This window comes from Pristiophorus japonicus, chromosome 15 (genome assembly GCF_044704955.1).
Source record: "Pristiophorus japonicus isolate sPriJap1 chromosome 15, sPriJap1.hap1, whole genome shotgun sequence".
NCBI classification, from domain to species: Eukaryota; Metazoa; Chordata; class Chondrichthyes; family Pristiophoridae; genus Pristiophorus; species Pristiophorus japonicus.
In genome coordinates, this window is record NC_091991.1 from 169915636 (window position 1) to 169929256 (window position 13621).

General features: G+C 48.3%; 1 protein-coding gene across 1 annotated transcript in view; it reads left to right on the top strand.

Annotated features, from left to right (window-relative positions):
- card11 (caspase recruitment domain family, member 11) overlaps positions 1-13621 on the top strand; it is a 201837-nt gene that overhangs the window by 178553 nt on the left and 9663 nt on the right. Inside the window, exons 20-22 of the mRNA XM_070900006.1 lie at positions 2130-2262; positions 2558-2737; positions 7259-7383. Of these exons, the coding sequence (XP_070756107.1) occupies positions 2130-2262; positions 2558-2737; positions 7259-7383 (438 nt within the window). The remainder of the gene's footprint in view (positions 1-2129; positions 2263-2557; positions 2738-7258; positions 7384-13621) is intronic.

Here is a 13621-nt window from a genome sequence, read left to right on the forward strand (position 1 = left end):
AACACTGTGAGCCCTTGTTTACGACAAACCTTCTGCGTACAATATCTGGTTACGTAGAGGTCGAATAGAAAACCTCATTATTGGATTTTGACTATTGCATATGACATTCGATCCCTCTAGACTTCAGAAAGCCTCGTTATTGGATTTAGCTTAGTCAATCTGGTGTGACCATTATTGGAAAGAAACACTCTCAGGCCAAACTGCACAATTCCCCCGTGCCCTGACCAGCCCCCAACCAACATCACTAGAAAAAAATTCACATTGCTGTTTGTGGGAGTTTGCTATGCATAAATTGGCTGCCGTGTTTTCTACATTACAACAGTAAGTACGCCTTAGAAAGTACTTTATTGGCTGTAAAGCGCTTTGGCACATCCTGAGGCCATGAAAGGCGCTATATAAATGCAAGTCTTCTTTCTTTCTGCTATTTACATGTGTTACAATTTGCCAGTTTTCTTAGATTCATTGTCAAAAATACAGCTTTCTAAATACATTCCCCGGCCCCTCCATACTCTGCTGGGTAGTAACTAGGAATTCGATGTGACTCTGGGTAGAATCTAAAGATAGCTAATCAAGTGAACCTTAATCAGTGGACTCTTAACCTTGTTCTCCACAGTCGCAAATAAAAATACTTCAAAAAATGAATAGGAATAGATTAATCTCACGGCCTCCCGCGCGCGCGCACACACACACACACACACACACACACACACTATGTTAGCTGCTTTACCACATGCGCATTCCCTCCTGGAAGGATCAGATAGTCTGACTCTGCTCCTTGCCTGCCTTGCATGCAACTACATATCAGCCATCAAGATCTGCATTTGTGCTTGGAAGATATAAGAGCTCCCCATCGACTACCAATAATTTTATTTTGCTTCTATCTCGACAAGTTAGATGCAGAGAGGATATTTCCACTCACAGGGGAAACTAAAACTCGGGAGCATAGTCTCAGAATAAAGGGCCGCCCATTTAAAACTGCTGAGGAGGAATTTCTTCTCTCAGAAGGTTGTAAATCTGTGGCATTCTCTGCCCCAGAGAGCTGTGGAGGCTGGGCCATTGAATATATTTAAGACGGAGGTAGACAGATTTTTGAGCGATAAGGGAGTAAAGGGTTATGGGGAGCGGGAGGGAAGTGGAGCTGAGTCCATGATCAGATCAGCCATGATCTTATTGAGTGGTGGAGCAAGCTGGAGGGATCAGGTGGCCTACTCCTGCTCCTATTTCTTATATTCTTATGATGCACTCTGCTATCATCCACTGCCTTGGCGGGAATCCCATGAAACTTGTCCCCGAAGATTGATAATCAGGGGTGGGATTCATACCTGGGTCCCCAGCGTGATTGTCCTTCGCCAGTGTCCCTACATTATGCCCTGAATGGGTTTATGTAAAAGGGACATCATGTGCAAATCTTACCCTCAAAGTGTCATCTGGTGTTTGCCTTCCAAAGTATGTCCAGATTCAATGAAATAACATCTACCTGCCTTTATACAACACTGCTAATGTCGTAAACTATCCCAGGGTACTTCACAGGAGGGTTATTGGACAACATCTGACACCAAGCCAGATAAGGAGATATTAGGACAGGTGACCAAAGGCCAGGTCAAAGAGGTCGATTTTAAGCAGCATCTTAAAGGAGGAGAGCAAGGTGGCTTGGTTTAGAGAGGGAATTCCAGAGCTTAAGGGCCTAAGCACCGGAAGACATGGCCACCAATGGAGGGGCAGTGGAAATCGGAGATGCGCGCGAGGCCAGAATTCGAGGAGCGTAGACATTTCGGGTGGGGGGGGCGGGGGGCGGGGGGCGGGCTGTGGTTGTGGGGCTGGGGGAGATTACAGGAGGGTCGAGGGCACGGAGGGATTTGTAAACGAGGATGAGAATTTTAAAATCGAGGTGTTGCTTAACCGGGAGCCAATGTCGGTCAGCGAGCACAGAGGTAATGGGTGGTCGGGACTTGATCTCCAGCCTCCATTCCAGTACGTGCTGGAGGCATTTCTGTGCAGTATCCTTACAGCAAGTACTGATCTAGAATTTTGTACTTTGAAATTACTTGGCCAGTTCCATTGGTATGCTTTCCTTCTACATTTTGGCTTTGAAAATTGATTCCTTATTTTTTTTCTTTTTCTCCTGACAGTTTGTCAGCAGGTCTGATAACAAGTACAAGAGAATGAACAGCAGTGAACGTGTGCGGATAGTCACCAGCTCTCCGTCTGGTCCAGCAAAGGCCTCTTTTGAGACTCTGAAATTCTCAGCCGACAAGCAGGATGGTAAAAAAAAAAGAACTTGCATTTATATAGCGCCTTTCACCACCTCAGGAAAGTCCCAAGGCGCTTTACAGCCAACGAAGTACTTTTTGAACTGCAGTCACTGTTGCAATGTAGGAAACGCGGCAGCCAACTTGCGCACAGCAAGCCCCCACAAACAGCAATGTGATCATGACCCAGATAACTTGTGATAGCGAGGGATAAAGGTTGACTTTGTGAGTCCCCGTCGCAGAAGATTCTTGTCTGAAACCTGAGATTAATTCATCTTCCTTTCATTTTTTTTCTTGTGTTCTTGAAGATGTCGATCCAGAAAGCGACATCAAGAGAAATTTCAGCCTGATTCCGTACAGCCTGGTCCATCCGCACCACACCCAGCGGAAACGACCTGTGTTGTTCTCACCCACCCCGCTGGCCAAAATGCTCGTGCAAAAGCTACTCAATTCTGGAGAGGCCATGGAGTTTGACATCTGCAAACCAGGTAAAGACCTACCATCTCTTGGCCACAAAAGTTTCAGGCTGGTGGGACGGTGAAATCTGCTCACTGGGTTACAAGTAGGGGGTTGGGGGGCGGGAATTGCATAGCGCCCCGTTTGGGGGACGGTAACAGCTGCGCGGCGGGCTTTGGGCAACAGTTCCGGCCTCCCCAATTCCTACGGACCCCCGGAAGGCATCGGAAATGGCGGTTTCCGGCGCGCAATGCGCATGCGCTGGAAACCGGTATTTCCGATCTGTCAAGTTTCTGGTTTGACAGATGGCCGCATCTTGGGACCGAGGACACTTGTCAGTGGAAATTTCCAACTTTTACGCGAACAAATTCTTCAAAAGTCTTCCGCCTGAAAAAGCAGGCGCATAGCCGACTTTTACAGGCGCAAGTGTTTTTTAAAAAAAAACACAAAAACATATAAAAATAAAGTTATTAAAACATATTTTAACATTAAAAACCCTCCCCACAATGGTAAGTTTATTTTTTTAAACTTTTTTAAAAATCGGGAAATTATTTTTTTTAAGACATTAATGACTTTAATTTAAATGAATATAGTGTAATTATTTTCTATTTTTTATTCGTGTTTTGGGTGTTTCGGGCTCTATCACAATCATAGTAATCGGAGTTTAGGACCCTGTGGAACTCCTATTACTATGATATTTTACCTGATTGGCTGCCCAGAGCCATGTGACTCCAGCTGTAGGCCTGCGCACGTGTCAACGTGCATGCGCTGCCACTGGCAGTCAGGGCAGGCATCTGGCACGGAAGTCCCAACGGGTGCAGCAACAGCAGGTAAGTGCGTATCTTTTTTCTGTTTTTAGGTCGTTTGCCCGCGGGAAGTGACGGAACGGAATTTCAGGGCCAATAAATAGGAGCAGGAGTAGGCCATACGGCCCCTCGAGCCTGCTCCGCCATTTAATAGGATCATGGCTGATCTGATCATGGACTCGGGTCCACTTACCTGCCCAATCCCCATAACCCCTTAATCTCTTCTCGGGATTTCCGACGGCGGGCGCGGAAGTTCTACCCCGTGACCTGTATTTGGGTTACTGTTCCCCATCCCCCCGTTTCCCCCCCCCACCCCACCCACAGAGAGCAAGTGGAGCACAAAGTAACGTGCTCCACTCGCTCTGTGGGGTGTGAGCGGGGCAGAAGGAATTCGAGAGGAGCACAGCGTGATCCTGTGAGAAGAGTCCAATTATTGGCTGCATTAACTGTTCTGTGGGAATAGTCCATGTGAAGGAGCATCACTTTGTTTGTAAAGATCCGGATTTGAGCTACGGGCGAGGAACAAACGCATTCACAGGTCATGCTTGCAATATATTATGAATGAAAAGGCAAAATGAGATCTCCAGCCGAGCTGTCTTTTCTCGCCCCCTTTGCTGTCAGTGAGATAAAACAAAGTCTCAGAATCTTTAAGTGCCAAGACTATCCTCACAAGCCAAAGCAGGAAGTGTTCTGTCCATTTCTGAACTGTGCACACAGATGCAACAATATTTGGCTGCAGGACATTGGTGCTTTTAAACTAAAGCAAAATCCTGCGGATGCTGGAAATTTGAACTTAAAACAGAAAAATGCTGGAAACACTCAGCGGGTCAGGCAGCATCTGCGGAGAGAGAAACAGAGTTAACGTTTCAGGTGGATGAGCATCCGTCATGACAGGAAAAAGTTCGAGGCGCAACAGGTTTTAAGCCTGAACCTCTCTACCTCGCCCTCCTCCTTTTCAGATGCTCCTTAAAACCTACCTCTTTGACCAAGCTTTTGGTCGCCTGCCGTAATTTCTCCCTGTGTGGCTCGGTGTCAAATCTTGTTTTATAACCCCCGCCCCGTGAAGTGCCTTGGGATGTTTTACTACATTAAAGGCGCTATTTAAATTCAATTTGTTGTTGTTTTAAGCCATTACAGAGACAGGGAAAGGGGAGGGGAGGGATGGTCTGTGGAAGGCAGGAGAGATCACTAACTCAGTGATTTTTCATCAGGATGACAAGGATGTATTTTGACACGCGATGATCATGAGTCCTTGTTTTTGTCTAGCCCTTTGAGGCAATGCAGCATTCCCCCTCACTGCTCAAATGAAGCACAGCTAGCAAGATGTTTGGCTGTGGTAAGAGTGTTTAGGTTCTTTTGGGTGTTGTGCCCTGAGGCTCCTCAGGATGTGACAGACGGGAGCATCGCCACTCTCCTAGTTCACTACCTGCAGGCTTGGGGGTGGTTTTTTGTGTGTCTAAAGACAGCAGCCTCTTCCTTTGGTTGGTTCACTGCCTGCAGGCTGTTTAGCATACCTGGAAGCATCAGTCTCTCATCTCCGCTGTCGGGTGCCCCAGTTGCAGCCTGCTGAGAGGACACAACATGCTGATTACGAAGAAAACGAAACAACTTTATTCTTCCCCTCCCTTTTACAGGTCCTTAGGGGCACCATTACCACCCACCACGTTTCCTTGTGCAGTTGTGAGGACAGAATATTCTGGACTCGTGCACAGTGCTCCTTAGCTGTAATGACTCCAGTCTTTAATCGCCTTGTCGAGGCTCAGCTTCCGCGTTGTAATGTATTTGCTTGCTAGGTTCTTCGCTTCGGAACACATTGCTATTCAGAACTAGTTGGTTTATTAGCAAAAGGTTTCACAATCACACCACACATTACCAGTTCATACACCAGGCTCACAACCAGCTGCCGCATTGTGGATCCCCCGAACCCAACTGGCTGGGGTTTTATTGAGCCTTGTGGGCATCATTCTCAACTCAACAGCTCTACAACTATTTTGAGCATGATCAAGCGCCCCCTTTTGGTAAGGGCACGAGAACCCAAAAATTCCAAATAAAACTTTAAAGGAAAAATGAGCTCAAATTAAAAGTTGGTTGCTGGGGGGGGGGGGGGGGGTGATGATGCACCCCAGTCCCTCCAGCGCCCACCTCTCGCGGAAGGCCGCGAGCGCACCGGTGGACACCGCGTGCTCCATCTCCAGGGACACCCTGGCGTGAACGTAGCCGCGGAAGAGAGGCAAGCAGTCGGGCTGAACGAACCCCTCAACTGCCTGCTGCCTGGACCGGTTCATGGCCACCTTGGCCATGCCCAAGAGTAGTCCTCCGAGGAGGCCTTCCGACCTGCCTGCTACCCTCCGCATATGATGCCCAAACTTCAGGAGCATGGGACTGAAGTGCAGCCAGAAATCGAGGAGCAGCCCCTTCAACAGCTCTACAACTATTTTTGTCAACAGCTCCACAACTATTTTTGTCAACAGCTCTACAACTATTTTTGTCAACAGCTCTACAAACCTGTGAGCATACTCACAGATGCAAATATTACACGCGTGACCCAATTGATCACCTTCATTATCACCCACCCCCGCGCTCAAAGAAATGCGTGAACAGCTCCCAGTTGAGGTTAGGATATCATCAGTCAGGCTGGGACTTGGATTCTGCCCCCTGGCTCTTCCACTGCTGGAGCCGCCGGGCTCCCCGAACCCACCACCTTTTTACAAAAACAAAATACTGCAGATGTTGGGAATCTGAAATTTAAAAACTAAAACAGCAATTGTCGGAAAACTCTCAGCCGGTCAGGCGGCACCCTGTGGAGAGAGAGAGGGAGAGACACAGCGATAACGGCCAGAATTTTTATTTCGAGGCGGTTGGGGAGCGAGGGTGGCGAGAAAGCAGCCGGGAAACCTGAGAGGATGGGATTATCGCAGGCCCTGCCGAATTGTTAACGGCAGGGCCTGATTAGCATTTCAAAGCTCTGATTCCCGCCCACAGCCAGCCAGGTGGAGAGGCAGGTTGTGGACAGGTACGCTTGCGGCACTAGGCCGGAGGGAGGGGTCATGGGGCGGGGCAGGGGGTGAATCGGGGTTCAGGGGTGGGTATGAATTGGGGCTGGCTGAGAATCAGGGGGTGGTGGGGAGGGGAATCGGGGCCTGGAGAATCAGGGGTATGGGGGTGAATCGGGGCCAGCAGAGGATCAGGAGGATGGGATGAATTGGGGCTGGAGGGGGGAGGCAGGGGAAGGGTGCAACACTCCCTCAGTACGACACTGGAGTGTCGGCCTAGATTTTTGTGCCCAAGTCCAATGGCTCACTTGACAAGTGCGCCGTCCAGTATTGAACTGGACTGAACCATATAGGCCGAGAGGGTGTCTGGCTGATCTTGTCAAGACTTGCATTGCGGAGTATTGTTATTGGCACAAATGTCAGTGGCGAGGAACAGAAAATATCAGCCTGGGTTTACTTTCCTGATCACCATCGGTGATGACTGCTGGGAAATGTGCGTATGTGGGTAAAGGGTGAGGTTGTGATAGTTCTGTATGGTTGAACAACCTGGTAATGCCCAGATCCCCACGTGGGTAAGATGCAGGATGGCAGCAGAGCCTCTGAAATCATACCCCAGTATGAGGCATTGACCGCGGGGAACAGGAGGGAGATAATTGCAAAGAGTGAGTGCTTAGAACAAAAGGACCCCATGGAATCATTGCTCAAACAAGAACAGCTCTGGATCATTATATTAACTTCAATATTTGCCCTTTAGATATTTTAAACAAAGAAGAATATTTACAGAAACAGAAGACTGAGCCAATTATTTTTTCCAGAGAAAAACATTTAAACGCTTTTGAATGTGTCATGCCTGCGAACATCAAAGCTGTAACTGCCAAGGTAAATGAAACTTTTCCTTATTCTTTTTCACTGTTTTTCTTACATAACGGGGGTTACAAAAGAAAAGTTTTTTTTGGTACAATGACACGAGCTCCGGAAATACTTCCACAACTGGAACCAGGTATCCCTTCAGCACAGGACTCCGCTGGCATCAAGGCCAGAGGGCGCAATTCGTCATCGGCAACAGAGCAAAATGGGCAATAAAGAATCAGCAGCTATTGAAGTCAATCAGGCGGGCTGTAAAATGGGGCGGGGTGTAAATCAGACCGGGTGTAAATGGGGCGGGGTGTAAATCAGACCGGGTATAGATCGGGCAGGGTATAAATCGGACTGGGTGTAAATTGGGTGGGGTGTAAATAAGACCGGGTATAAATAGGGCAGGGTGAAAATCAGACCGGGTATCAATCGGGTGGGGTGTAAATCGGGCGGGCTGTAAAGGGGGAGGGGGGTAAATCGGGGATTGGGTGTAAATTGTTTGTGCGAACAGTAAATCTACCATAGGCAGCCGTGCCTTCAGCTGCCTAGGCCCCACACTCCTTAAATTCACCACCTTAAACCCCTCCATTTCTCCACCTCCCACTCCTCCTAAGACTCTCCTTAAAGGTCAACTCTTTGGCGTAGCTTGTGGTCACCCCTGTCCATAGCTCCTTCTTTGACGTGGCATCCAATTTGATCCTTCTGTCTGCAACGCACTTTGGGATGTTTTTTCAATGTTACAGGCCCTCTATAAGTGCAAGTTGATGTTGTGCAATAATATTACAATGGTCATCAAAAATCCAGTTATTGGGATAATTGAAACTAGTAATGGATGATTCAATATTTAAACATTAAAGGGTAGAAAGCTGTATTTGCATTAAATGATGTAGCCTGCTTGGATGGAATTCCTTTTGCATTATTTTGACGCATTTGTTAACCTGGTGAGCTGGAGACCGGGAGATTCAGGGCCTGTCAGCTTGGCGGAGTTCATTGCACACTCATCTCTGAGTCAGAAGATTGTGGCTTCCGCTCCGGGACTTGAGCCCATGATCTAGCCTTATGCTGGAGTGCTACACTGTTGGGAGACGCCACCCTTCGCATGAGACATTCAGCAAAAGCCCCACCTTGCCTGCTGCTTCTGATGGAAGTTGTAGATGCCGTGGCGTTATCGGAGGAACAGCAAAGGGTAGTTCTCCTGGTCTCTGGACCACAGCTCTCCCTTCGCACCAATGAACAGATCATTCACTCATCGCTGCTGTGTGGGATCTTGCTATGCGGGCAATGGCTGCCACATTTTGCCCACATAACCGTGGCGTTCATTTCATACTGATGGTACGTGAGGCGCTTTGAGGCACGCAGGATCATCATCATTCCTGGAAATCGAGGAAGACTTGTTTCCACTCAAAAAGTGAGTTCTCAGGTGACTGGTCAGTCCAGTTCAGTATGGCAGGCAGTGACTGGTCAGTCCAGTTCAGTATGGGAGGCAGTGACTGGTCAGTCCAGTTCAGAATGGCAGGCAGTGACTAGTGGGGTGCTGCAGGGCTCAGTGCTGGGACTCCAGCTCTTTACAATATACATTAATGATTTAGATGAAGGAATTGAGTGTAATATCTCCAAGTTTGCAGATGACACTAAACTGGGTGGTGGTGTGAGCTGTGAGGAGGATGCCGAGAGGCTGCAGGGTGATTTGGACAGGTTAGATGAGTGGGCAAATGCATGGCAGATGCAGTATAATGTGGATAAATGTGAGGTTATCCACTTTGGGTGCAAAAACACGAAGGCAGAATATTATCTGAATTGCGGCACATTCGGAAAAGGGGAGGTGCAACGAGACCTGGTTGTCATGGTTCATCAGTCATTGAAAGTTGGCAGGTACAGGAGGTGGTGAAGAAGGCAAATGGTATGTTGGCCTTCATAGCAAGGGGATTTGAGTATAAGAGCAGGGAAGTCTTACTGCAGTTGTACAGGGCCTTGGTGAGGCCCCACCTGGAATATTGTGTTCAGTTTTGGTCTCCTAATCTAAGGAAGGATGCTCTTGCTATTGAGGGAGTGCAGCGAAGGTTCACCAGACTGATCCCAGGGATGGCTGGACTGACATATGAGGAGAGACTGGATCAATTGGGCCTTTACATACTGGAGTTTAGAAGGATGAGAGGGGATCTCATAGAAACATAGAAGATTCTGACGGGACTGGACAGGTTAGATGCGGGAAGAATGTTCCCGATGTTGGGGAAGTCCAGAACCAGGGGACACAGTCTAAGGGTAAGGTGTAGGCCATTTAGGACTGAGATGAGGAGAAACTTCTTCACTCAGAGTTGTTAACCTATGGAATTCCCTGCCGCAGAGAGTTGTTGATGCCAGTTCATTGGATATATTCAAGAGGGAGTTAGATATGGCCCTTACGGCTAAAGGGATCAAGGGGTATAGAGAGGAAGCAGGAAAGGGGTACTGAGGGAATGATCAGCCATGATCTTATTGAATGGTGGTGCAGGCTTGAAGGGCTGAATGGCCGACTCCTGCACCTATTTTCTATGTTTCTATGTTCTAATCCGGGAATTACAGTCTCTGTCACAGGTGGGACAGACAGTGGTTGAAGGAAAGGGTGGGCGGGGAGTCTGGTTTGCCGCACGCTCCTTCCGCTGTCTGCGCTTGTTTTCTGCATGCTCTCGGCGACGAGACTCAAGGTGCTCGGAGCCCTCCCAGATGCTCTTCTTCCACTTAGAGCACGCGATAATGTGCTATAAGACATGCAGGTTACCGATGGGCTAACGATGGGGGTTAAAGCAGCACAGAGGAATCTCGTGCAAAGGCAAGAAAACAATTGGCTACGTTTTTAAAAAAAAGTAACTTGAATGGGTTCGCTGACGAGCCCCCCCCCCCACCCCCCCCCCCCCCCCCCCCAGCGCACCATCCCCAGGGCTGGATTAAGGGCCTGATGGGCCTGGGACAAACTGATCCAAATGGGCCGTTAGTTATGTTTGTTATGTATGTAATAACTCAATAGTCTGAATACTATAAACTAACACAGGTACAAACCTGGCCTGGCTTTATTAGGGCCCAAAGTAACAATGTTCATTACATTACATATAAATGTAACAAATTACTATGGTAGACTTATACTATAATATATATTAACATATATTTTAGATATTAAATATATTGTATAATAACACAGTTAAGTAATAACACAGATAAATAGTAAAGATCTTGTCTCTGCAAAATTAGGTATGTACACGTTAGGCCAATAAACAACATTTTCCTCGGTCTTGTTTATCCTCTCTTATTGTCTATTCTTTTCAGCCTGTTTGGGAGGCCTTATATTTTTTTCCTACATTTATTTGGTGGTCCTGGGGCTGCAGCCCCCACCGCCTCGTGGTTAGTCCGCCCCCCCCCCCGGCCCTCCCCCACTGATATCTAACTACTTTTTCTAATGTCGTTACGGTGGAATTAACTCGAGTAAACAATGATTTTGAATGGAATTCTGAATTTTTGCCTCCCTTTTCCGCCAGTGGAGCTGAGAGCACAATCGTTCAGCAGAACCACGGGTCAGCAGAATACAGTGCGACGAGATTTATTCTAGTTTCTCCTGCCTCTCTTCTGCCCTTGTGGCCACGGGTGGGACGTGACGCCGATTCCCCCAGCAATGCCAGCGACTGTTCAATTGGCAGATGCCTTTGTCTTGTCAGCTTCTGCCTGGGGGGGGCTGTGTGCACACTCGTCCTAATCTTTAATCGATGAATGTTCATTCCAACCGATTCCGATCACAATGATAAAACGAGGGGATGCAAGGCAAATAGTCCCAAGTGCTTTAACTCGTTAATCAAACGTCAAGTTCAATCAATTAACATCCATTATCGGCCTTGAGGCTTAATTTCCCTGCGCATCAACCTAATGTCCATCAAAATGATTCTCAAGCAACAGGTTTAGCAGTGGAGGGGTGAAGGGCGTGACATTGGGGGGGGCGGGGGGATGCGGGGGGGGGCGGGGATTATCCAATTAAAACTCTCCTGTTCATCCTGAAATTGAGTTTGTAAAACTAAGTTTCTCAGTAAAATTTTGTTTCTCAAGAAAATGAATCCCCTACTTATTCTAACACCGATTGCTGAATTTTTGTTAAAAAAATACTGAAAAATATTGGTCCTGTCAGCCTTGACGCAGAGTGGAATACGCACTCTCTGGGTGAAATTGGCCTTGGATGGTAGTCAATGTGCCCTGTCATTTTCTTTTAGGCCATCCGACCCCTTTAACAGGCCGCACGGCCTATTCAAAATTCCGCGCAAGCGCTTTTTTTTTCAATTTAAGAGCTGGCTCACTGACTCCGCGGGATCCCCGGAGTGTAGCTTGAAGAGAATATTGGTGACAGCCCAAAATGGGTGACAGCTAATCGGCAGCCTGTTTTACACCCAGTGATGGCCAATCGGCAGCCTGTTTTACACCAGGTGCTAGCCAATCGGCAGCCTGTTTTACACCAGGTGCTAGCCAATCGGCAGCCTGTTTTATACCGGGTGATAGTCAATCGGCAGCCTGTTTTACACCAGGTGCTAGCCAATCGGCAGCCTGTTTTATACCGGGTGATAGTCAATCGGCAGCCTGTTTTACACCAGGTGCTAGCCAATCGGCAGCCTGTTTTATACCGGGTGATAGTCAATCGGCAGCCTGTTTTACACCCAGTGATGGCCAATCGGCAGCCTGTTTTACACCAGGTGCTAGCCAATCGGCAGCCTGTTTTATACCGGGTGATAGTCAATCGGCAGCCTGTTTTACACCCAGTGATAGCCAATCGGCAGCCTGTTTTACACCCAGTGATGGCCAATCGGCAGCCTGTTTTACACCCGGTGCTAGCCAATCGGCAGTCTGCTTTACATCCTGCCCCATTTATTTTAGAAAAGAAAATAGAGCGGGATGTAAAATGGCTGCCATCAAAGACCATTTTTAGCCCCTCCATCTTAACCCAGTTGGATATTCTCTCTTCTTTTGAACATGCTCTTCCAAATTGCACAAATCTCTTTCCAACTGATGTTTTCTCTCTCCCTTCTCTCTCTCTCTCTCTCTCCCCTCCACTCATTCTCCCTGCCCCCCACATTACATAGGGCACCCCGTTGTGAATGATGGACAATGCAGATGGCGGTTCCAAATTATACTGAATTGCTATGGTCCACAACATCTTGGTATTATTCCTCCCTTCTCATTGCAATAAAAGACACGGCAAATTAAAATGGCACCTTCAAAATCCACTTACGTTATTTATTTCAAAGATATAAATCGGGCATTTGAAAAGAAAAAAAAGAAAGACTTGCATTTATATAGCGCCTTTCACGACCACCAAATGTCCCAAATCACTTTACAGCCAATGAAGCACTTTCTGGAATGTAGTGACTGTTATAAAGTAGGAAACATGGCAGCCAATTTGCGCACAGCAAGCTCCCACAAACAGCAATGTGATAATAACCAGATAATCTGTTTTTGTCATGTTGATTGAGGGATAAATATTGACCAGTACACCAGGGATAACTCCCCAGCTCTTCTTCAAAATAGTGCCATGGGATCTTTTACATCCACCTAAGAGGGCAGACGGGGCCTCGGTTTCACGTCACATCTGAAAGACGGCACCTCCGACAGCGCAGCACTCCCTCAGTACTCCGCTGGAGTGCGATTTTTGTGCTGAAGTCTCTGGAATGGAACTTGAACCCACAATCTTCTGACCCAGAGGCAGGGCTGCCACCCACTGAGCCACAACTGACACAAAATATAAAGCTGACGGGACAGTGGTAAATGACACCAAATAAGACCTCCTTTGGCATAGCTGAAGTTAATCAGACGTGAGCTGCCTGGGTCCACAGCCGTGGATGGTTTATCATGTGTATCTACAGCTCCCTGCCATGTGTGCTTAAGTTGAAAGACACAGGGGGGAGGGGGGAGGGGGGAGGGAGGGGAGGGGGGGGGGGGGAGAGGGGGAGAGGGGAGAGGGGGGGAAGAAGGGGGGAGAGGGGGGAGAGAGAGGAGGAGGGGGGGAAGAGAGAGGAGGGGGGGGGGGAGAGAGAGGAGGGGGGGGGAGAGAGAGGAGGGGGGGGAGAGAGAGGAGGGGGGGGAGAGGGGGGGGGGAAGAGGGGGAGAGGGAGAGGGGGGGTAGGGAGGGAGGGAGGGAGAGGAGGGGGGATGGGAGGGGGGGGAGGGAGGGGAAGGGGGGAGGAGGGGGGAGGAGGGGGGAGCAATTCGCCTTGTTTGCAATTCCCGTAACGGGGCGTAAACGATTTGCCACGTG